This window comes from Ostrea edulis, chromosome 7 (genome assembly GCF_947568905.1).
Source record: "Ostrea edulis chromosome 7, xbOstEdul1.1, whole genome shotgun sequence".
NCBI lineage: Eukaryota > Metazoa > Mollusca > Bivalvia > Ostreida > Ostreidae > Ostrea > Ostrea edulis.
In genome coordinates this window covers 86,436,763-86,463,622 of record NC_079170.1, presented here as the reverse complement: position 1 = coordinate 86,463,622, position 26,860 = coordinate 86,436,763, and the positions used below count along the sequence as shown (strand labels likewise).

At 35.7% G+C, this 26,860-nt stretch overlaps 1 protein-coding gene and 1 long non-coding RNA gene across 2 annotated transcripts in view; both read left to right on the top strand.

Moving 5' to 3' along the window:
* Positions 1 to 26,860, top strand: part of LOC125654509 (uncharacterized) — a 222,826-nt gene that overhangs the window by 142,085 nt on the left and 53,881 nt on the right. Inside the window, 3 exon segments of the mRNA XM_056142802.1 lie at positions 21,231 to 21,272; positions 21,775 to 23,429; positions 23,808 to 26,687. Coding sequence (XP_055998777.1) covers positions 21,231 to 21,272; positions 21,775 to 23,429; positions 23,808 to 26,687 — 4,577 coding nt within the window.
* Positions 4,733 to 17,359, top strand: LOC130047550 (uncharacterized). The gene is made up of 2 exons (XR_008796426.1): positions 4,733 to 9,906; positions 14,595 to 17,359. It is a non-coding gene; the product is annotated as an uncharacterized LOC130047550 (long non-coding RNA).

Genomic DNA, 26,860 nt, shown 5'->3' with positions numbered 1-26,860 from the left:
ATAATTCATTGAATTTTAAATGAAAGAATTCGCAATCTTATTTTTATTATTGCACTTTAAAGGAGATTTTAAAAGATTTTCCCAAAATTTTGATAAAGAGACATGCTTGTTTTCTTAAATTCATGTAAAACAGTAATCGATTGAAAAATGCTAGTAAAAGCTCAATTTTGCTAGTTGGAAAATAATCCACTAGCTAAAATTTGCTAGTGGTGAAAAAAGTTAATTTCGATCCCTGTGATAGACACTTTCTTATATTCAATTAAAATAAACTGGGGTTTTTTTCAAATGAAAATAAATTCAGTTTATATATATTTATCCGAAATATAACTTTAAACCCATTAACAAAGAGTAAATGTCGTAAAACATCACTTCCGACAGCGACTATGTATTCGAACTAAAAATAGAGATTTTGTCATCACGCGGTTCAAAATTGCTCGCAAACTCTTTACAGTTATTTTTTAAAGTTAAAAATAAGATATCTTATGGTTTAAAATAAAGTTTCTTGTTTATTTTTTCAACATGACCAGTCGGACTAGTAAATCGACATTTTACCCGACCGGACCTATCATTTAGTAGACTCGGTCGGTCGGACGTGCCTTAGTGTCAAACCCTGGTTAGTTATGAGTAGAAGAGGATCCTTATTGTTTTTCAGGTCCAAAGGTCAAGGGTCAATCTACTCTGGACATAGGAATATAATGTCCGCTCAATATCTTGAGAACCCTTTGCTTGAAAGACATCAAACTTGGCACACTGGTACATCCTAAGGAGTAGATGACCCCTATTGATTTTAAGGTCATATGGTCAAAGGTCAAGGGTCAAACTGGGCATGGGAATATACTGACCATTCAATGTCTAGAGAACCCTTTGCTTGACAGACATCAAACTTGGTACACCAGTACATCTTCAGAAGAAGATGACCCCTATTGATTTTGAGGTCAAAAGTCAAAAGTTGAACTGGACATAGTAATATATTGTCTCCTATATTTTAAGAATTATTTGTTTGATTGACACGTACCAAACTTGGTACACTGGTACAGCATAAGGAGTAGATGACCCCTATTGAATTTTAGGTCACATGGTCAATTCACTCTTGACATAGGAAGATATTGTCTGCTCAATATTTTGAATTGATGATAATACTATCAATTAAATGAGGTGTGTGTATAACCCTTTTCAATTTTGCACCATGGGGGGCATATGTGTTTTACAAACATCTCTTGTTTGTTTTTTTCAGAATATATATTTCACGTTCATTATTCTCACATGTTGCTGTAGAGTGTAGATTACATCATTTTTTTACATTGTTTTCTTTGGACAGAAAATTTCCATACAGCAATATTATAATTGTTGTTGAGTGATTTTGAAGTACATTTTCATGTAACACTGAAGTTGAACATTCTTTTTCCCTGTTGTCCGTCTGTCTGTAAACTTTCACATTTCTGACTTCTTCTCAAGAACCACTGGGCCAATTTCAACCTAACTTGACAAAAAGCATCCTTGGTGAAGGGCTTTCAAGTTTGTTCAAATAAAGGGCCACACCCCCTTTCAAAGGGAAGATCTAATTACAAAATTGCAAAAATAGGGTGGGGTCATTTAAAAATCTTCTTCTAAAGAACCACTGGGCCAGATGATGTGAAAGTTACATGAAAGCTTCCGAACAAGTGTAGATTGAAGTTTGTTCAAATCATGACCCCCTGGGGTAGAATAGAGCCACACTAGGTGATCAAAGTTTTACATGTACAAATATATAGGGAAAATCTTCACAAGAAGTAGGAAAATAACAAGGCCAGTAAAATACAAATTTACGTAAAGGCTTCCTGAAATAGTGCAGATTCAAGTTTGTCATAATCATGCCTCCCAGGGAAGGTTGGCCGAGGCCACAATAGGAGATCAAAGTTTTACATTCAAATAAGTATAGAGAATTTTCAAGAACCATTAGGCCAGAGCAGTTTACATTTACATGAAAGCTTCCTGACATACAGCTCTGTAGTGCAGATTCAAGTTTGTAAAAATAAAATTTCCAAAAGGTGTCGCTGTGTTTGGTGTAATTTTTGTTCGTTCTGCACAAACTAGCTCATTCAGCTTGACACAGCCTAGGTAATTTACAGCTGATCATTTGATAAACACTTATTTTGTAGAAATAGAAATTATGATTTTTATCTATTTATACATTTATTGCTATTTCTATGAAGACCTTTTACTAATCACTTCTCTAAATATTTTTGCAGATTTGTCAGGATTGGATAGGATCAATCCACTGGGTCGCCAAGTGTGGAAGTACAAACTTCAACCTCGACAGGACAGCCAGGCCTCACCCTTGCAAAAAGATTAATTTGGCCTGGATAGTCAAAATGAGTGATGATGATTGATATCAAGGTCTGACACTTTTTAAATTTTTAAATATCACCTTTTCAAGGAGAAAAATCCTCTTACGTATATGAATACTATGAAGAGATTAAAAGAGAGGTGGCTAGATCACTTGTATGGTGAGATTCATTTGTGGCAAGAACTGGTATGATGTCTTGAGTCAGAAAGCACTGGAATCCACTAGGAATAGTTTTAGATCTATGGAGCGCCAAAATAACAAACTCAGATATTTGAAGATATCTTTAATTATTTGAAGATATTATTAATTCATTTCATGCACGCAACATTGCAATCAAAGATCTCTTCAAATAATTAATGATATCTTCATTTGAATTGAATTATTGATATCATTATTTATTCCACTGAATTGATGCACACAATAATTTAATTGTTGCTCTCCTCAAATGAATTATAATTTAATGATACCAACAATAGAATTAATGCATGCTACAATTCAATTGAAGAGAGCAATAATTCATTAATGCTAACATCACTTAATGTGCGCAATAAATGGATTATTGCTCTCTTCTATTGAACTAATGATATCATTAATTAAATTGATGCGTGCAATAATTATGTTAGTGAGAGTAATTATCTAATTGAGATATAATCCTTAATTAATTCGACATATCCACAACTGAATGAATGATTTCTTTAATTGAATTGTTGCTCTCTTTTTAAAAACAAAACAACGATGTGCGCATTAATTACTTATGAAATAGCCCTGTATATATAATTAAAAAGATCTATTGCATTAAAAGAGATAATCAAGTCATTCATACAGAGCTCTAAATTAATTTTTGCAAACAATATTTCCAATTGGACTTCAATTATTTGAGCTTATGTAAAACATTAAGATTTTAAAAATCATCCTGGTGAATTTGTATTACAAAAGTCATGAGAGGACACGTCCAGTTTTTGAACAAAAACAGAAAGTAATATATTCCCTTGAATTTGGTCATCCCTGTCCTCAGTGTGTTTCAGACGTGTTTAGTGGGGGTGGGGGTGGGGGTCCAACACGTTTAGCGGATATTTAGTTGTTGGCATGTGGCGGGAGCGAAACCAGGAATTATCCAAGGGAAGGACGTAATGAGTGCCTAAAGCACGAAATCTCTAAACAAAAATATCTAAGATGAAGGAAAATCGTGATTTTTGGGGGTTTTCTATTACAATTTTGTCCTCATATTTCAAAGTGAGATGATAGTCAAAATTGACATAATTTCCATGTACATATCATAAACATGTAGATATTTTTGTAACAGTATATGAAGGAATCTGGAGCAAATCCTGATTCTGAAGTTATATAAACTGGTGTTATACACCGGATTTTCAAACAATTTATGGTTTTTGCAACGTTTGATTAAAGTTTTCTGTAAGGCCACATCTATGTAGTTACATTTACACAGAATGTTCATGAAAATGTTACATTTTGGAGTGGAATTAAGATATCGCGTAACATTTTTTTTTTTTTACAAAGATATCTAATTTTTATCTATATCAAAAGTCAACAAAAAACTTAAAAGTAATACAAAAAATGTATATAATTATTAATACTTGTTTTAGATCTTTTAGGCACTGCATTATACAGAATTTTGATTTTATTTATCATACTTTTTGGTTGAATTACTACCGAGTCTGGCCCGTACAGCATGTATTGACAAACGAGGGAGTCTATAATCATAGAAATATATATATATATATATATATATATATATATATATATATATATATCAGGGAAGTCGTTGTGGCCGAGTGGACTTACGCACTGGTTTGACAATCTTGCTTGGCGGTGGTGCCGTACGTCGCTGGTTCGACCCCGGGCTGGGGCGAAAATTTTCAGTACCTAGTTGTGATTATTTAGTGCTTTATATATATATATTATATATATATATATATAATAATAATTATTATAAGTTATTATTACAATTAAAGTTATCATTATGGACACTACTACCCCTCCCCCGACCGGTCGCGGTAGCTCAATGGTAGAGAGTTCGCTTCGTAACCGGGAGGTCGTGAGTTCAAGCACCGTTCATCCGCAAACCCAATTTTAAGACGTTGAAATTGGTAGTGATTGCTCCTTCGCCAAACGCTCGACATTTAGAAGTGAGAATCACGGATCTTTTAGATGTGACCTTATAAACGTAGATCCCTGGTCGTACATGTAGTAGGTGTTCGCACGATGTTTCAAAGAACCCTCACTGCTACGACCTTGAACCCTATGGATACGTTGGATAGGTACTCCGCTTAAAGCTGGTTACGTCTCAATATGAATAAAATATTCTCGACGGGACGTAAATTATATAAGCAATCAATCATCCAATCAATACTATCCCCCCCCCCCTTTTTTTTTGTTGTTGATTTTCTTAAGGCGATAATTTCAACGAAATGTGTGGATTCCCTGTCTATCCCATCCCAATTTCCATTTATGTAATCGTTTCACACTTTTTTGTAAGTTTTAGAGATTGGCCTTATGTATTTAGCGTGGTGAGAATGATTGTTTGGATGTTTCAAAGTGTTTGATTGCCCGTGTGTATCAGAGTGTTTAACTGGCCGCGTGTTTCAGAGTGTTCAATTGCCTGTGTGTAAAGGAAAGTGTTCAATTGACCGTGTGTAAAGGAAAGTGTTCAATTGACGGTGTGTAAAAGAAAGTGTTCAATCCCCTGTGTGTAAAGGAAAGTGTTCAATTGCCTGTGTGTAAAGGAAAGTGTTCAATTGACCGTGTGTAAAGGAAAGTGTTCAATTGCCTGTGTGTAAAGGAAAGTGTTCAATTGACCGTGTGTAAAGAAAAGTGTTCAATTGCCTGTGTGTAAAGGAAAGTGTTGAATTGACAGTGTGTAAAGGAAAGTGTTCACTTGATAAGCAAAAATTCAAGGAGTGAATAAAACTATATTTCACAAATTTCGACCGCAGCAATGTCTTCTATGTTGTTTTTAGTACCAAATAGTAAATTTTCGTACTAAAATACCAATAACTGTAGAAGTGTTCAGTTGCAGGTGGGGAGTTAAGGTGTTCATTTGACACGCGTTACACGTGTGTGTGTGTGTGTGTGTGTGTGTGTGTGTGTGTGTGTGTTTGTAAGCCCTGTCAATTGAACCAGTGAATAAGAAGGCACACGTGTAAATCAACACGGGGTCGGTCAAAGGAACACGAAAATGGTGGTGTTCAGTTGGATTTTTATAAAAATCAGCATAAAATCATTAAATAGTTCATCTACCATCAAAATCCTGAAGTGTTTACTTAACAGGATTTATGAGATGTGTGTAACAGGTGTGTAAAGATTTAGCACTCGTCCATCTTTTTTCCTTGCGAGCATGGCTTACACACTTTCGAAGTGCGCATGCTCTGTTTTGAATGACGTAATTTGTGATGTCATCATAATGGAGTTTTCCAGGGTAAGAAGTTGGCCCATCTGAGGTAAGTAAACACGGTTGAAAGAAAATTTTTGCATATTAACAATGAGTTTTTTATTAGATAGACTGATTAAATGGTGTTTCATACCGATCGTGTTATGTACAAGCGACAGAGTACCCGAGTTACTGAAAATTCCGATGATGAAAGTTATATATCTAGTACGTGAACTGTTTGGGTTTTTTTCTAAAATTTAATCTTTGCAGTTAATGTACTCTGTATACTAAAAATTCATATTGATTTTGGATAGAATTTCACATTTAAAAACAAATAGATATGCGCCAAGTCCTTAGGAATCTACCCCACCCCCACCCCTCCACACGGGACTTTTTTTTGGATGATTGGACCGTATCCCCCTTTTCATCTGTCTCCCTACTTTGAAGTTTTTTTCCCAACGCCATGACATAAATAGATAAATAAATAAAATGCAAAAATAAAAACGAAAGATATATATGTATTCGGATTGGCATGTTCCACTTTGTCCGGGTTGAAATCCCCGAGGATGCAAATGTACATTACGCCGCACTGTTTGCAGTACGTACATGGTACAGGTGTACCGCATAGGTATGTAGCTACTAAGACTATAAACCAAACAGAATATCATATGTAAAACTATTACTCTGAATGCATTTGACTTGTTTACAATGTAGCCTGTCGGGGTGTGGTGCATGTCACACGCGTTGTTTACACGTGCACTTTAGGTGGCAGTGGAGGAAATTCGAACCATGTATGGATTATTGTCTCCTGATAACTTTGGCAGTTAACTTTTGATTTCAATCTACTTTTTAAGAATAATATAACCCTCGCTAATCATTGCCAAGCTGCATTTCGATCTTGGCAGAATGATCTTCAGCTACAATTCAAAATTAAGGGGTGATGTTGTGTACTGAGTTTTTCTTGATTGTTTACATCTGTGACTGTTTATGTGATGTATCAACTGATCAAGCTGTACAGTGTCATGACATATAGTGGCATAGCTTCCATTTATGTACTTGCGCATCATTTTGTCAGAAGAAGAAAATTCTAAAATGATAATTAAGATTTTTAACATGTATATGAATATACATGTATGTGTATGTTTGATTTTAGTATAATACCTGTAGAGAATATTTCAGTAGTATGAAGTGCCACACATTTAGACGCATGCATGTGGTGTTTAAAGGTCTCATCTGAAAGACCAGCAACTTTCTCTTTTGAATGCTAAATATGATGATGGAGCATTTACCTCACTACCTACATTTTCACCCTAAATAAAGTACAAGCATGGCTCGAAACCATGATTTCTTGATCCTGTTACCAGTCTTCACGAAAAACTTTGTAAAGCACAGGCCCTTCGGGCCTCCCAGTATAATAATTGTGCAAGCCCGAACAATATTTTGCAGGCCCAAAATGTTTATTTTCTAATTTGATCTCTTGTTATTTGCTGATTCTACTCTATAGACACATGCACAGTTCTTTTACTGTAGGAAAATACAGGTCAAGATGATCATAGTTAAAGAACAACTGACATTAAAAGGATTATATTATTTTTCAACATATTAATCCAGTATATGCGAAAGTTTTTGGACCACACAGGACATTCGGTCCAGTGTAATCAATGAACACACCGGACCGAACCAAATTTTGTCAGACCGAAAAACCTAATGTAAAAAAGTGAAACACGTGAAAATGCAAAACCAAGGGAATCTTATTTATTATACTAGTAATACTATTCCAGGAATCCTTCCCGTATAATACTTTAGACAGTCCATGCGGTTTTAATCAATTCATTTACGTATTTGGATGTGTGCTATTTTTTTTACTTATAACAAACTCCGCATCAAGATAGTAAAGCTCAAAACCGGACATTGAGACATCTGACATTCCGGTCCAGTGTAAAAAATGATGCATCAGACCTGAGGCACTGCACATCGGTCAGGTCCGACGGTCCGATGTCTTTCGCATAGACTGATTAATCTTGCAGATACATCAGCAGCTCATGTTCAACTCTGTTTTGTATACACCACGTACAAAACATTTTTTAAATGTTAGCCAAGGCCTACCCTCGCAGTGTTCGAAATTGGTTTAAAACTTGGTATAGACCACAGGTCTATGCCAAAATAAAATGACTTAGACGTACCTCATCGAATTGGCATAGACCACAACATTGAAAAAATAATAACACAAATTTAAAACATTTTCATTTACTTCTAATATACTTAGAAAGTGTATTTTCTTTCCATTTCTGTAATATCATCCTTTCCTCATAATGTTTATCAGACGTCGACTGACCATGCAAGGCCCTCTTGGATAACTTTATTGCTTTAAATCTAGAAAATTGGCATAGACAATTTGGTCTATCTCAATTACAGTTGGCATAGACCAGTGCCATTTGACATATACTCGGTCTATGGTTAATTTTGAACACTGCCCTCGGTCCAATGGGGCATGAATTTTCGTTTTTTTCTCCTCGTACGACAGTTTTTTTTGGGTTTTTTTATCGGATGGTTGTGATTGTGAAATACGCTTGGGTGGTTTTGAATTTCCCGGACGAGCCCCCTCCCTATACTTCAGAAAAGGCAGCATGGTTGATAATTTTTCTATGCGAAATTTGACTACTAAGTCATGACATTTAGTCTGAGTCAATCTCACGCTTTATTTGTAATATATACAGAACATATAAGAAAACATTTACAGGCCCATCGGACTCCAGGGTTTAATATTTTAAGAAGCCCGATCCCGATTTTACTGGCCTCGGGCATCAGGCCACTGGTTAATGTCGAAGACTGTGTTACCACTGAGCTACCATGACCAATTTTTATACGCCCGTCTTAAGACGGGACGTATTATGGTATGGCGTGTCTGTCCGTCCGTCTGTTAGCTTTTTCGTGTCCGACCCGTAACTTAAATACTACAAGGCCTAGAATCATCAAACTTTGTCTGTAGATACATCTTGGGTAGAAGGTGTGTCGCACATTAAAACCAGGTCACTGTGACTTTTCATTAAGAAGATATGGCCATATATGGCAAAAACTTGTCCGGCTCATAACTTGAAAACTATTAGACCTAGAATCACCAAAATTGGTCAACTAATGCATCTTAGGTAGAAGGTGTGTCGCATCCTACTTTAAGGTCACTGTGACATTTAATTAAGGTGATATAAAAAAAAAATGTTTTAATGGGTACTATCTATACTGTTAACAATATGTGACGGATGTATCATGTGCCATGGCGGTGCACTTTATTTAACATGAATTCATAGCTAAAAAAAAATTATTACTAATTTTTTGGTTAATTCCATAAATATATTATTCCGCTCTCTAGACACAATTCTGGGTTACCCCCCTGCCTTTGGGGGTATAAGCACCTCATTTCTTTCAGAATGGCACAATGTCAGGAGAGCTTTTGTTATTTGTTATACTCTTAATGTTGATGGCATGCATCTATGAACAACAGGATAATTTTTTAGATTATTATTTCTGATATCATATTTGTAAATTGTTTATGAAGGGTTGTTAAAAGTTTGTGGACAAAAGGACACACTTATTAAAAATTCAGAGTTATCGTAAGTGAAAAATATAGGAGATGTGTAACAAGATTGTATATTTGAAGATTTTAATTTTAATTAATTTTTATAAGTATTGATTTCAGATACATGTATGACATTGCATGCTTGGGGGGGGGGGGGGGGGGGGGGGCTACAGTTAGATAATATTCTGGTCAGCACATTCGATAAACTACATGGAATTCATTAAATCACTTCTTTTTCTTTCAGTGGTCTTCAACTTTTAATCTCCAAGAAGGAAATGTAATTAAAAGATGAATAAAGTATCCCTAAGAATACCAGAAGAAAGGCTATGTGTTGAGAAAAACAGCCCTTCCTCAGTACCTCAGAACTAGATGATAGCCCTTAATTGTTACTTTATGCTGAATATGACACAGTATAGAAGATCTGATCATGAAGAAGTAACACCATTGATACACTTGCCAACTGCCAAAATTACTTTCTGATAGTATGACGAGATTAGAAGATATCATGGTGTAGTCATGACACAAACTGCAAATCAAAGAATTAATTGTCTTCCCCAGAGGATGAACAGAGCACGATGGCTTCACATGGATAACATTTCCTTTCGAGTTTTGAAATTAGTAAGTATACAAAATATTTTAGGCCACATAGGGCCAAAAAAAAAATGTTTGTTTTAGGTCGCCTCTGATTTTTAAAAAAAGGGTTGGTAGGTAGGTTTATTTTATTTTTTTTTTAATATTTTTTTTTTATAAAAATAAATAAGTGCCTTCGAATCAATGAAAATTTTATAGTTAAAGTTGTAATATAATGTGTTTAACAGATAAAAAATGGGTTTAGAGCACAATGTTTAATTGACAAAATACACAGTATATGTGATGGAGTTTTAATATTACAATTATAGATGTCTTGGCATTTCGGGTAATAGTTCGTATATCGATGAATTGAAATCGGAAAATTGAAAAAAATTAATAGGGTCGGTGGATATATTTAGGGTCGGGCAGGCGACCTGAAACAAACACATTTTTTATTTTGGCCTAGTCATAAAATTATTTTTTAGATTTTCATCTTTGTTTGGAAATAAAAATGGGCAGGTGGTTGGAGTTTATTTTTATGCCCCCCTTTGAAAAAGAGGGGGCATATTGTTTTGCACCTGTTGGTCGGTCTGTCGGTCGGTCTGTAGACCATGTGTTGTCCGCTCAATATCTTGAGAACCATTCACTTGATGATAATGATATTTCATATGTGGGTTAGCAGGGTTTGACATTTACTTTCTTGAGCACTAGACCAGTCGGGCTACTTCAAATAATATTTACTAGACCTGACCTTACATCCACTAGCCCTGACCAACTTTCCAGAGAAAAGAAACCCTGATGGTTTCTCCATATTTAAGTACTTAATTCAAATGACAAACGTTAAGTTTAAACTAAAACGTACTTAATTGTCTCAAAAACATCTTTAGTCTCGTCATTCAATTTGGTGCTTTTATTTTCAAACTTTCCAATCTACTCCTTTTTTTTTCTCGGAACATCCTTCCTTGAGGACGAGAAGTCGAGACATTCCCGCACATGTGTCAACAACGAAAAATGGCTATTTACGATTTAATTTATTCATTTGATACAGGCAACGAAATTAAGGGGAAATACTCGCTAAATGCGAGTTAAAAATTGAATTTGCGAGTAAAAAATCACAAGTGATCGCAACTTTTTGCGAGTGAAAAAACCCCAATCTTTTTCCCGGATTTCCTCGGTTTATTGGCTGTACTTTGAAGTTTACAATAATCTTGTCTTGTGCATAGAAACTCTTTACAGAATGAATATACAAGTATTGAAAAAGTAAACGTGGATCGAATAAATAACTAAGGCCAAGGTCATCTCAGTTGATGGCCTACTTCATACACACTTCGGATGTCTCAGAGACGTCTGATTTAAATAGCAAGCATATTGATCTCGTCCGTGTCTATATAAAACAACACATGACAGTGTGTCACCATTTCACGCGGTGTCCTTCTGTACTCTATAGTCATACACTTCGAGTTCGCGGGGTTTTCTTTTCAACTAGAATTTTTTTAGATGAAATTTCCAAAAGTTTTGAACATATAGTTTAAATTGGCGCAAACAGTCTTCAAGATTTCAATCCACATGATGCTGTTAATAGGTGGTAGATCTCTGGACAGCGAGTACGCCGCACAAGTGTACCATATGACCCGCACCATGTATGTTGTCTGATAATTCATTGAATTTTAAATGAAAGAATTCGCAATCTTATTTTTATTATTGCACTTTAAAGGAGATTTTAAAAGATTTTCCCAAAATTTTGATAAAGAGACATGCTTGTTTTCTTAAATTCATGTAAAACAGTAATCGATTGAAAAATGCTAGTAAAAGCTCAATTTTGCTAGTTGGAAAATAATCCACTAGCTAAAATTTGCTAGTGGTGAAAAAAGTTAATTTCGATCCCTGTGATAGACACTTTCTTATATTCAATTAAAATAAACTGGGGTTTTTTTCAAATGAAAATAAATTCAGTTTATATATATTTATCCGAAATATAACTTTACACCCATTAACAAAGAGTAAATGTCGTAAAACATCACTTCCGACAGCGACTATGTATTCGAACTAAAAATAGAGATTTTGTCATCACGCGGTTCAAAATTGCTCGCAAACTCTTTACAGTTATTTTTTAAAGTTAAAAATAAGATATCTTATGGTTTAAAATAAAGTTTCTTGTTTATTTTTTCAACATGACCAGTCGGACTAGTAAATCGACATTTTACCCGACCGGACCTATCATTTAGTAGACTCGGTCGGTCGGACGTGCCTTAGTGTCAAACCCTGGTTAGTTATGAGTAGAAGAGGATCCTTATTGTTTTTCAGGTCAAAGGTCAAGGGTCAATCTACTCTGGACATAGGAATATAATGTCCACTCAATATCTTGAGAACCCTTTGCTTGAAAGACATCAAACTTGGCACACTGGTACATCCTAAGGAGTAGATGACCCCTATTGATTTTAAGGTCATATGGTCAAAGGTCAAGGGTCAAACTGGGCATGGGAATATACTGACCATTCAATGTCTAGAGAACCCTTTGCTTGACAGACATCAAACTTGGTACACCAGTACATCTTCAGAAGAAGATGACCCCTATTGATTTTGAGGTCACATGGTCAAAGGTCAAGGGTCAAACTGGACATAGGAATATACTGTCCGTTCAATATCTTGAGAACCCTTTGCTTGACAGATATCAAACTTGGTACACTAGTACGTCTTCAGGAGAAGATGACCACTATTGATTTTGAGGTCACATGGTCAAAGATCAAGGGTAAACTGGACATAGGAATATAATGTCTGCTCAGTATCTTGAGAACCCTCTTCTTGACAGACATCAAACTTGGTACACTGATACGTCTTCAGGAGAAGATGACCCCTATTGATTTTGAGGTCACATGGTCAAAGGTCAAGGGTCACACTGGACATAGGAATATATTGTCCGTTTAATATCTTGAGAACCCTTTGCCTGACAGACATCAAACTTGTTACACTGGTACATCTTCAGGAGAAGATGACCCTTAATGATTTTGAGGTCATATGAGCAAAGGTCAAGGGTCAAACTGGACATAGGAATATACTGTCCGTTCAATATCTTGAGAACCCTTTGCTTGACAGACATCAAACTTGGTACACTGGTACATCTTCAGGAGAAGATGATCTCTATTGATTTTGAGGTCACATGTTTAAAGATCAAGGGTCAACCTGGACATTGGAATATACTGTCTGCTCAATATCTTCAGAACCCTTTGCTTGACAGACATCAAACTTTAAATAGTACACTGGTGTATATTCAGGAGAAGATGACTCCTATTGATTTTGAGGTCACATGGTCAAAGGTCAAGGGTCAAACTGGACATAGTAATATACTGTCCACTCAATATCTTGATAACCCTTTTACTTGACAGACATCAAACTTAGTACACTGGTACATCTTCAGGAGAGGATGACCCATATTGATTTTGAGGTCAAAAGTCAAAAGTTGAATTGGACATAGTAATATATTGTCTCCTATATTTTAAGAATTATTTGTTTGATTGACACGTACCAAACTTGGTACACTGGTACAGCATAAGGAGTAGATGACCCCTATTGAATTTTAGGTCACATGGTCAATTCACTCTTGACATAGGAAGATATTGTCTGCTCAATATTTTGAATTGATGATAATACTATCAATTAAATGAGGTGTGTGTATAACCCTTTTCAATTTTGCACCATGGGGGGCATATGTGTTTTACAAACATCTCTTGTTTTTTTTTTCAGAATATATATTTCACGTTCATTATTCTCACATGTTGCTGTAGAGTGTAGATTACATCATTTTTTTTACATTGTTTTCTTTGGACAGAAAATTTCCATACAGCAATATTATAATTGTTGTTGAGTGATTTTGAAGTACATTTTCATGTAACACTGAAGTTGAACATTCTTTTTCCCTGTTGTCCGTCTGTCTGTAAACTTTCACATTTCTGACTTTTTCTCAAGAACCACTGGGCCAATTTCAACCTAACTTGACAAAAAGCATCCTTGGTGAAGGGCTTTCAAGTTTGTTCAAATAAAGGGCCACACCCCCTTTCAAAGGGAAGATCTAATTACAAAATTGCAAAAATAGGGTGGGGTCATTTAAAAATCTTCTTCTAAAGAACCACTGGGCCAGATGATGTGAAAGTTACATGAAAGCTTCCGGACAAGTGTAGATTGAAGTTTGTTCAAATCATGACCCCCTGGGGTAGAATAGGGCCACACTAGGTGATCAAAGTTTTACATGTACAAATATATAGGGAAAATCTTCACAAGAAGTAGGAAAATAACAAGGCCAGTAAAATACAAATTTACGTAAAGGCTTCCTGAAATAGTGCAGATTCAAGTTTGTCATAATCATGCCTCCCAGGGAAGGTTGGCCGAGGCCACAATAGGAGATCAAAGTTTTACATTCAAATAAGTATAGAGAATTTTCAAGAACCATTAGGCCAGAGCAGTTTACATTTACATGAAAGCTTCCTGACATACAGCTCTGTAGTGCAGATTCAAGTTTGTAAAAATAAAATTTCCAAAAGGTGTCACTGTGTTTGGTGTAATTTTTGTTCGTTCTGCACAAACTAGCTCATTCAGCTTGACACAGCCTAGGTAATTTACAGCTGATCATTTGATAAACACTTACTTTGTAGAAATAGAAATTATGATTTTTATCTATTTATACATTTATTGCTATTTCTATGAAGACCTTTTACTAATCACTTCTCTAAATATTTTTGCAGATTTGTCAGAATGTTATACATCGTTATCAACAGAAAAGAACTTCATAGGTAGACCAAAGCTGACATGGGATGAGATCCTAGAACAAGACCTAGAGTTTACAGGATTGGATAGGATCAATCCACTGGGTCGCCAAGTGTGGAAGTACAAACTTCAACCTCGACAGGACAGCCAGGCCTCACCCTTGCAAAAAGATTAATTTGGCCTGGATAGTCAAAATGAGTGATGATGATTGATATCAAGGTCTGACACTGGAAGCTCAGTAAGGGTAGATGCTGGCAATGGAGCTGTTTAGCAATAAAACAAACAAGTTTAACATTAAACATGTTTGTATACTTTTTTGGCTCACCTGAACCAAAGGCTCAAGTGAGCTTTTCTGATCACCTTTCCCTGTCGTCTGTCTGTTTATAAACTTTTCACATTTTCATTTTCTTCTCCAGAGTGAACCACTGGGCCAGTTTCAATCAAACTTGGTATGCATCATCAATAGATAAAGGGTATTCAAGTTTGTTCATATAAAGGGTCATGCACCCTTCAAAAAGGAAATAATCATGGAAATGCAAAAATAGGGTGGGGTCATTTAAAAAACCTTTTCAAGAACCACTGGACCAGGAAAGTTGAATTCACACGAAAGGTTCCTGTTTTGTGCAAATCATGGTCTCTGGGGGTAGGGTGGGGTCACAATAGAGAATCAAAGTTTTACATTCATATATAGTGCATATTCAAGTTTGTAAAAAGCTCACAGGGGTAGGGTGGGGGTCACAATAGGGGATTTAAGTTTTACATGTGAAATATATACAAGGAAAATCTTTTAAAATCTTCTCCTCAAAAACTAGATGCAGAACCGTAGCTCTTTGAAAAGAGAGCTTCAGATGAACCCCTTATAAAAAAAACTTCAATTTATGGCAGAGAAAAAAAGTGCATGTTTAAGTCCCTCTATCACTGCATTCCTGCATCGCTGTCTCATGAATTTAATATTAAATAATTCCCAACATATTTTCCCACTATACTTGTTTCCAAACATACTTTCAGATATTTTCTAAACCCACATATAACCCCAAAACAGCTTCAAGTGATTTCAATTTCTTTGTTGATGTAGCCATGTTAAGTAGCCAGTCAATTTGAACCCCAGTTCATTTCCATACTCATACTCATTTTGAAACATAATGTCTGTGTGAACTAATATCCTCACAAATATTTTTAGTGAAATATTTTGGATGAAATCATCCCAGTTGGGTTAAATACTTATTATTCAAATACTGTAGGTTTGAATATTGAACTAATCTCACAGCTTTCTTAAGTTTGGTCCCCATCCCCACCAGTCTGTTTTTAGGCTTAACTATTGAAATGGAGTGTAAGGGATCAGACTAGGCTTTTATAGCATTATCAATTTTCAAAAGCTTTAGAAAAATTATACAATTTTAGGTCGCTTGAGTAAACTCAGATGACATATTGCTATTGATCTGCATCTGTTGTAGTCCGTCGACATTAACAATTGAACATTTTTAACTAAATTCTATAACTGAAAGATGAAGATACCGCACAGCGATCAATCTACAATTCAAATAACGGAATTCTTTTCAAATTTAGTATGAAGCACACAAATTTACATTAAACCTTCTTGACATAGTGCATATTCAAGTTTGTTAAAATCATTTCCCCGGGAGTTATGGTGTGGGTCAAAGTTTTATATGCTAGCTGATATAAAGGAAAATTCTTTAAAGATATCTCTTGAACTATTTAAGTTAGGGCTTTCATATCTTGTATATACAATTTTTATGGCAAAACAAATCTGACCTATTCAGTATGTCCTGAACTACATTGTGTTTAAGGTAGATCTTTCATATATATTATATATTATGAATTTCTTATGATAAAACCTTTCATCTTGTTGAGGAGCCTCTCACCTCTGGTTGGCGCGGGTTTGAATCCTGCTCGCACCGGTAATTGAGAAAGTTTCCCAGTTTACTCTCGGAAGGTCGGTGGTCTCTTCCCAGGTACATTGTATCTGGGTTCTCTCTTCCACCAATAAAAACTGGGCACCACCAGATAACTGAAAAATTGTTGAGTGTGGCGGAAAACAGTTAAAACAATCAATCATATTATGTTATTTGACCTTGTGACCCTGAATTCTGAGTTTGACATACTTTTAAGAAAGTATAACATATTAAGTATATCCAGGACTATTTTAGATAGGGCTTTTATGTTTTGTATATTGATTACTTATGGCAAGGTCTTTCATATCATACCAAGACCTACGACTTTTTACCTTGGTCTTATCCAGAACAGCAATATCATGCTAGTCATATCTTTGTCTTATATGATTTCATTTTAGTAATGTTGTGTTCTTTAGAGCTAGGTTTGGGTCACATTATTCATGAGAATAAAGATTGATAAAATAGCATTTAAAAATCAAAACAGCAGGGCCAAGATGACTCAGGTGAGCGATGTGGCCCATGGGCCTCTTGTTGATTTTGATATTTCTACCTATATCATTTGTATGAGAAATGGAACTCCTTTTTTTCTTTTACAAATACATGTATTATCATATGGATCCATCTTTGTTGATTATTTAATCAAAGGACATATTCAATTCATTCAATGTATTAAATGTAAATTTATGGATATGTCTGTGGTTAAATTACTTATGTATGTATGTATACATTTTTCTCGCACATGCAATTACATATATGATGTATATATATTTACTAATTGTACATGTAATATCCCCTGTTATATAATAAAATATATGACTGAGAATAAAAGACCTGCTGTTTTCATTGCTACCATGAAACATTAAAAGATTAGAATAACTCAAATATCTTAATGAATTCTATAATATATGAATTTGATATTTGTATATGATTGCCTCACTGGTGTTCAATGTGAACTTTGGTTTATTGTTTCAGTTTGCTCGATCTTTATATCAAATTAAAATTTAAGACAAATAAGGAATTATTTCCGAAATTGGTTAATATGGTACATTGTAGTAAAATAATCAAGAGTTTTTTTCATATGAGATAGCTAAATTTCACATGAATAACCAGTGACTGATTCTTGATTGTCAACATTTTCACCGAACAGTTCAGAAATTACCATGGTACATGTACATACTATTAGGGGATCATAAAATTCCTTAAAGAGTGACAAATTTTTAAATATCACCTTTTCAAGGAGAAAAATCCTCTTACGTATATGAACACTATGAAGAGATTAAAAGAGAGGTGGCTAGATCACTTGTATGGTGAGATTCATTTGTGGCAAGAACTGGTATGATGTCTTGAGTCAGAAAGCACTGGAATCCACTAGGAATAGTTTTAGATCTATGGAGCGCCAAAATAACAAACTCAGATATTTGAAGATATCTTTAATTATTTGAAGATATTATTAATTCATTTCATGCACGCAACATTGCAATCAAAGATCTCTTCAAATAATTAATGATATCTTCATTTGAATTGAATTATTGATATCATTATTTATTCCGCTGAATTGATGCACACAATAATTTAATTGTTGCTCTCCTCAAATGAATTATAATTTAATGATACCAATAATAGAATTAATGCATGCTACAATTCAATTGAAGAGAGCAATAATTCATTAATGCTAACATCACTTAATGTGCGCAATAAATGGATTATTGCTCTCTTCTATTGAATTAATGATATCATTAATTAAATTGATGCGTGCAATAATTATGTTAGTGAGAGTAATTATCTAATTGAGATATAATCCTTAATTAATTCGACATATCCACAACTGAATGAATGATTTCTTTAATTGAATTGTTGCTCTCTTTTTAAAAACAAAACAACGATGTGCGCATTAATTACTTATGAAATAGCCCTGTATATATAATTAAAAAGATCTATTGAATTAAAAGAGATAATCAAGTCATTCATACAGAGCTCTAAATTAATTTTTGCAAGCAATATTTCCACCACATGGATATTATTGGACTTCAATTATTTGAGCTTATGTAAAACATTAAGATTTTAAAAATCATCCTGGTGAATTTGTATTACAAAAGTCATGAGAGGACACGTCCAGTTTTTGAACAAAAACAGAAAGTAATATATTCCCTTGAATTTGGTCATCCCTGTCCTCAGTGTGTTTCAGACGTGTTTAGGGGGGGGGGGGGGGGGGGGGGTGTCCAACACGTTTAGCGGATATTTAGTTGTTGGCATGTGGCGGGAGCGAAACCAGGAATTATCCAAGGGGAGGACGTAATGAGTGCCTAAAGCACGAAATCTCTAAACAAAAATATCTAAGATGAAGGAAAATCGTGATTTTTGGGGGTTTTCTATTACAATTTTGTTCTCATATTTCAAAGTGAGATGATAGTCAAAATTGACATAATTTCCATGTACATATCATAAACATGTAGATATTTTTGTAACAGTATATGAAGGAATCTGGAGCAAATCCTGATTCTGAAGTTATATAAACTGGTGTTATACACCGGATTTTCAAACAATTTATGGTTTTTGCAACGTTTGATTAAAGTTTTCTGTAAGGCCACATCTATGTAGTTACATTTACACAGAATGTTCATGAAAATGTTACCTTTTGGAGTGGAATTAAGATATCGCGTAACATTTTTTTTTTACAAAGATATCTAATTTTTATCTATATCAAAAGTCAACAAAAAACTTAAAAGTAATACAAAAAATGTATATAATTATTAATACTTGTTTTAGATCTTTTAGGCACTGCGTTATACAGAATTTTGATTTTATTTATCATACTTTTTGGTTGAATTACTACCGAGTCTGGCCCGTACAGCATGTGTTGACAAACGAGGGAGTCTATAATCATAGAAGTATATATATATATATATATATATATATATATATATATATATATCATATATATATATATATATATATATATATATCAGGGAAGTCGTTGTGGCCGAGTGGACTTACGCACTGGTTTGACAATCTTGCTTGGTGGTGGGTGCCGTACGTCGCTGGTTCGACCCCGGGCTGGGGCGAAAATTTTCAGTACCTAGTTGTGATTATTTAGTGCTTTATATATATATATATTATATATATATATATAATGATAATTATTATAAGTTATTATTACAATTAAAGTTATCATTATGGACACTACTACCCCTCCTCCGACCGGTCGCGGTAGCTCAATGGTAGAGAGTTCGCTTCGTAACCGGGAGGTCGTGAGTTCAAGCACCGTTCATCCGCAAACCCAATTTTAAGACGTTGAAATTGGTAGTGATTGCTCCTTCGCCAAACGCTCGACATTTAGAAGTGAGAATCACGGATCTTTTAGATGTGACCTTATAAACGTAGACCCCTGGTCGTACATGTAGTAGGTGTTCGCACGATATTTCAAAGAACCCTCACTGCTACGACCTTGAACCCTATGGATACATTGGATAGGTACTCCGCTTAAAGCTGGTTACGTCTCAATATGAATAAAATATTCTCGACGGGACGTAAATTATATAAGCAATCAATCATCCAATCAATATTACCCCCCCCCCCCCCTTTTTGGTTGTTGATTTTCTTAAGGCGATAATTTCAACGAAATGTGTGGATTCCCTGTCTATCCCATCCCAATTTCCATTTATGTAATCGTTTCACACTTTTTTGTAAGTTTTAGAGATTGGCCTTATGTATTTAGCGTGGTGAGAATGATTGTTTGGATGTTTCAAAGTGTTTGATTGCCCGTGTGTATCAGAGTGTTTAACTGGCCGCGTGTTTCAGAGTGTTCAATTGCCTGTGTGTAAAGGAAAGTGTTCAATTGACCGTGTGTAAAGGAAAGTGTTCAATTGACCGTGTGTAAAAGAAAGTGTTCAATCCCCTGTGTGTAAAGGAAAGTGTTCAATTGCCTGTGTGTAAAGGAAAGTGTTCAATTGACCGTGTGTAAAGGAAAGTGTTCAATTGCCTGTGTGTAAAGGAAAGTGTTCAATTGACCGTGTGTAAAGAAAAGTGTTCAATTGCCTGTGTGTAAAGGAAAGTGTTCAATTGACAGTGTGTAAAGGAAAGTGTTCACTTGATAAGCAAAAATTCAAGGAGTGAATAAAACTATATTTCACAAATTTCGACCGCAGCAATGTCTTCTATGTTGTTTTTAGTACCAAATAGTAAATTTTCGTACTAAAATACCAATAACTGTAGAAGTGTTCAGTTGCAGGTGGGGAGTTAAGGTGTTCATTTGACACGCGTTACACGTATGTGTGTGTGTGTGTGTGTGTGTGTGTGTGTGTGTGTGTGTGTTTTGCCTATGAACCTCTAGTTGGCAGGAGTACTTGTGAAATAACCACACGGAATACATAATTCAAATACTACATTACTTCATTTGCAAAGAAAATAAAAGCCACAAAACTTCATAGTTATTTCGGATTTCAAACATTTCGGTTGAGCATCACTGAAGAGACATTATTTGTCGAAATGCGCATCTGGTGCATCAAAATTGGTACCGTATAAGTTTTACATTATAGAGTTATTTGATAAAAAGGGAGAAAACTCTGCGCCATACCCAGTATTGTAAATAATGTGATCTGTTAAAATATTAATACAAATATTTTCTGCTGTGTTGGTGTTCGATACGTCTATCGTCCAACATTAACCTATCACTATTATCAATGTGTATTCAATCTTTTGTAGATGACGAAGAAGTAAAGGGGAGCAGAAAATTGCACAATAATCGTAAGCAATCATAGCATCCGGGTTCATCATATCTGGACCACAACATCCGAGTTTATTTTATGATAAATACTAGGCCTATATGTATGAAAAAGTGACGGTTGCGGACACCGATTTAGCGTGCATATATTTGAAATATATCATCATCCCCCTGTGTTAACTATACATGCGTTCTTTATGTTGGATGAAATATTCAAACAAGAAAGGAATAAAGAATTATTCTATGCACAACAAAAAGATAAACTAATATAAAGAAAAAGATTGACCTATATGGTTCACTCTTCATTGGCGAAAGCAAATCAATGTTGGATCTACCAATTCCTGTTAATTGTTTCACGTATTAAAAATGGTTGTAAGGAACAGTTTTGGGAAAGTTGTAAACTTTCTAAAAGCAATTAATTTTCTGACAAAAATGTTCATAATTTTTTAGAAGTGTTAGCATAATAAAACATGAACATTTAACAATATGAAATATTTTCAGATCACAGTTTGCAAATATTTTCAGATCAAAGTTTGCAAAATCCCACTCTTTTGGATTGGAATGAGGACGACAAGTCGTTCGTGCCAACGAAGGCTAGTGAAACAGTTGAAAATAAAATAAAAAAACAAAACTTCGTTACAGTTGTTGGGAATTCGGGATCCGGAAAGTCAGCCATTATACAACACATTGCCCTGAAATACAAGCAACAGGGTTGGGATGTTATTCCTGTTGACGACGTCAAGGAAATAAAAGAAGCCTGCTCTACTGGACTTTCTAAGAAACTGTTTGTGTTTCACGATCCGATTGGAAAAGAGTCTCTCATTGATTTTGAATATGAAAAATGGAAAAGATATGAGACGAAATTGAAAACTTATCTGAAAGAAGTAAAAATTCTTTTGTCGTGTAGATTGTGTGTGTTTCACGATGAAAGATTGAAAGGAATAATGAAGGGGATCAATAATTCAATAAGAATAGATGATGATGCATGTAAGCTCTCCATAGACGAAAAACGAAACATACTGCATCAGTATACAGAAAGTGTCAAGTTTACAGAAGACGAGACAGAGGAAATAATAAAATCAGATGCTTACTTTCCATTACTTTGCAAATTATTTTCCAGTGAATCGAGATATGAGGAAAGAGGAGTTAGTTTTTTCAAGAATCCATTTGAGGTAGTGAGAGAAGAAATTGAAATTTATCAGCACAGTGAAAGAGCTAACGAGAAATCAAAGTACTGCTCTCTAATTTTCCTTGTTGTTTTCAACAACAATGTAAACGTAAATGATATGGAGGATTCTCCTATCTCGAATTTTCCAGATGAAAAATATAAAGACGTTCTTAGAATGAGTGGTCTTCCCGACAACACACCAATCACAAGCGTGATTACAGGTTTTGAATCACTGAAAGGGTCCTTTGTAAGGTGTGTGGGTAATACATATGAATTCCTACATGATTTTCTTCAGGAGATAACCACGGTTGTTGTTGGAGCTAGATTTCCCAAACAAACAATCAAATACGCAGACAGCGGCTTCCTACGACGAAGAGTGAAAATAGAAGATAGCAAACAAGAGCTTGACGCTTTCACTGTTTACTTGCCTGACAGATACACAGATAATCTTGTGCAAAGGTTTCTGTTGGATATACAGACAGAAAATGTGCTTGATGTTGTCCTTAATCCATGTTTGCGAAACAAAGAGGTAATCGTTTCCTTCATAAAACACTTAGAAAAGGAAAATTATATTTCACCCAATCTAAAACGTAAACATGTACTTGTGAAAGTCGATGAAGATGAATTTGGAAAGGTAAAGGAAAACAACATAATCTCAAGAATTGGGTTTTTTTTAACTCAGGAGAAGGTAACTCCGCTAAGTGCTCTAATTATATTTTGCCATGATGAGATAGCATTATCCTGCTTGAAGAACTACGAACTATCTGAGGAATTTTCAACGTTTGCTTCCATATGCGCCAATGGAAATACGGCGTTATATGAAGTTTATTTACAAACGTATGGTGTTGAATTCTCGAATGTGGTATGGGGAGGATTTTATGCCTTACACATAGCATCATTGTTTCATAACCTTGAAATCACTCAAAAATTAATTCATCATACCGAGAGCATAAATATGTTTGACGATCACGGTTTAACATCATTGATGTGTGCAGTACTAAATGATGGAGATGCCGATTCATTACATACAAATCATTCCCTAGCCACAATTGAGTGTTTACTATCCAATGGCGCCGATATTAATTTATGTAACAATGATGGAGTCAGTCCTCTACATATAGCGTGTCAAAATGGACATGCCAGCGCGGTAAAACTGTTACTGAACAATGGCGCCGATATCAATTTATGTGAGAAGAATGGAGCCAGTCCTCTATGTATAGCGTGTCAAAATGTACATGACAGCACGGTACAACTGTTACTGAACAATGGCACCGATATTAATTTATGTGACAATCATGGAGTCAGTCCTCTATATATAGCGTGTCAAAATGGACATGCCAGCGCGGTAAAACTGTTACTGAACAATGGCGCCGATATCAATTTATGTGAGAAGAATGGAGCCAGTCCTCTATGTATAGCGTGTCAAAATGGACATGACAGAACGGTACAACTGTTACTGAACAATGGCGCCGATATCAATTTATGTGAGAAGAATGGAGCCAGTCCTCTATATATAGCGTGTCAAAATGTACATGACAGCACGGTACAACTGTTACTGAACAATGGCGCCGATATCAATTTATGTGAGAAGAATGGAGCCAGTCCTCTATATATAGCGTGTGGAAATGGACATGACAGCACGGTACAACTGTTACTGAACAATGGCGCCGATATCAATTTATGTGAGAAGAATGGAGCCAGTCCTCTATATATAGCGTGTCAAAATGGACATGACAGCACGGTACAACTGTTACTGAACAATGGCGCCGATATTAATTTATGTATGAAGAATGGAGCCAGTCCTCTACATATAGCGTGTCGAAATGGACATGACAGCACGGTACAACTGTTACTGAACAATGGCGCCGATATCAGTTTATGTAATGAGAATGGAAACAGTCCTCTATATATAGCGTGTCAAAATGGACATGACAGCACAGTACAACTGTTACTGAACAATGGCGCCGATATTAATTTATGTGAGAAGAATGGAGCCAGTCCTCTACATATAGCGTGTCAAAATGGACATGCCAGCACGGTACAACTGTTACTGAACAATGGCGCCGATATTAATTTATGTATGAAGAATGGAGCCAGTCCTCTATATATAGCGTGTCAAAATGGACATGACAGCACAGTACAACTGTTACTGAACAATGGCGCCGATATCAATTTATGTCAGAAGAATGGAGCCAGTCCTCTATATATAGCGTGTCAAAATGGACATGACAGCACGGTACAAATGTTACTGAACAATGGCGCCGATATTAATTGATGTGAGAAGAATGGAGCCAGTCCTCTACATATAGCGTGTGGAAATGGACATGACAGCACGGTACAACTGTTACTGAACAATGGCGCCGATATCAATTTATGTAATGAGAATGGAGCCAGTCCTCTATATATAGCGTGTCAAAATGGACATGACAGCACGGTACAACTGTTACTGAACAATGGCGCCGATATTAATTTATGTGAGAAGAATGGAGCCAGTCCTCTATATATAGCGTGTCAAAATGGACATGACAGCACGGTACAACTGTTACTGAACAATGACGCCAATATTAATTTATGTATGAAGAATGGAGTCAGTCCTCTATATATAGCGTGTCAAAATGTACATGACAGCACAGTACAACTGTTACTGAACAATGGCGCCGATATTAATTTATGTGAGAAGAATGGAGCCAGTCCTCTACATATAGCGTGTGGAAATGGACATGACAGCACGGTACAACTGTTACTGAACAATGGCGCCGATATTAATTTATGTATGAAGAATGGAGCCAGTCCTCTATATATAGCGTGTCAAAATGGACATGACAGCACAGTACAACTGTTACTGAACAATGGCGCCGATATTAATTTATGTATGAAGAATGGAGCCAGTCCTCTACATATAGCGTGTCGAAATGGACATGACAGCACAGTACAACTGTTACTGAACAATGGCGCCGATATCAATTTATGTAATGAGAATGGAGCCAGTCCTCTATATATAGCGTGTCAAAATGGACATGACAGCACAGTACAACTGTTACTGAACAATGGCGCCGATATTAATTTATGTGACAATTATGGAATCAGTCCTCTCCATGCACCTTGTTATGATGGACATGACAGCACGGTACAACTGTTACTGAACAATGGCGCCGATATTAATTTATGTATGAAGAATGGAGCCAGTCCTCTACATATAGCGTGTCGAAATGGACATGACAGCACGGTACAACTGTTACTGAACAATGGCGCCGATATCAGTTTATGTAATGAGAATGGAACCAGTCCTCTATATATAGCGTGTCAAAATGGACATGACAGCACAGTACAACTGTTACTGAACAATGGCGCCGATATTAATTTATGTGAGAAGAATGGAGCCAGTCCTCTACATATAGCGTGTCAAAATGGACATGACAGCACGGTACAACTGTTACTGAACAATGGCGCCGATATTAATTTATGTATGAAGAATGGAGCCAGTCCTCTATATATAGCGTGTCAAAATGGACATGACAGCACAGTACAACTGTTACTGAACAATGGCGCCGATATTAATTTATGTATGAAGAATGGAGCCAGTCCTCTATATATAGCGTGTCAAAATGGACATGACAGCACGGTACAACTGTTACTGAACAATGGCGCCGATATCAATTTATGTGAGAAGGATGAAGTCAGTCCTCTATCTATAGCGTGTGAAAATGGACATGACAGCACGGTACAACTGTTACTGAACAATGGCGCCGATATCAATTTATGTGACAATTATGGAATCAGTCCTCTCCATGCACCTTGTTATGATGGACATGACAGCACGGTACAACTGTTACTGAACAATGGCGCCGATATCAATTTATGTATGAAGAATGGAGCCAGTCCTCTATATATAGCGTGTGAAAATGGACATGACAGCACGGTACAACTGTTACTGAACAATGGCGCCGATATCAATTTATGTAATGAGAATGGAGCCAGTCCTCTATATATAGCGTGTCAAAATGGACATGACAGCACGGTACAACTGTTACTGAACAATGGCGCCGATATCAATTTATGTGAGAAGGATGAAGTCAGTCCTCTATCTATAGCGTGTGAAAATGGACATGACAGCACAGTACAACTGTTACTGAACAATGGCGCCGATATTAATTTATGTATGAAGAATGGAGCCAGTCCTCTACATATAGCGTGTCAAAATGGACATGACAGCACGGTACAACTGTTACTGAACAATGGCGCCGATATTAACTTATCTAGAGAGAATGGAGTCAGTCCTCTATATATAGCGTGTCAAAATGGACATGACAGCACGGTATAATTGTTACTTAACAATGGCGTCGATATTAATTTAAGTTTAAATGATGGAGCCAGTCTTCTGTATATAGCTCGTCAAGATGGGCATGACAACATCGTACAACTGTTACTGAACAATGGCGCCGA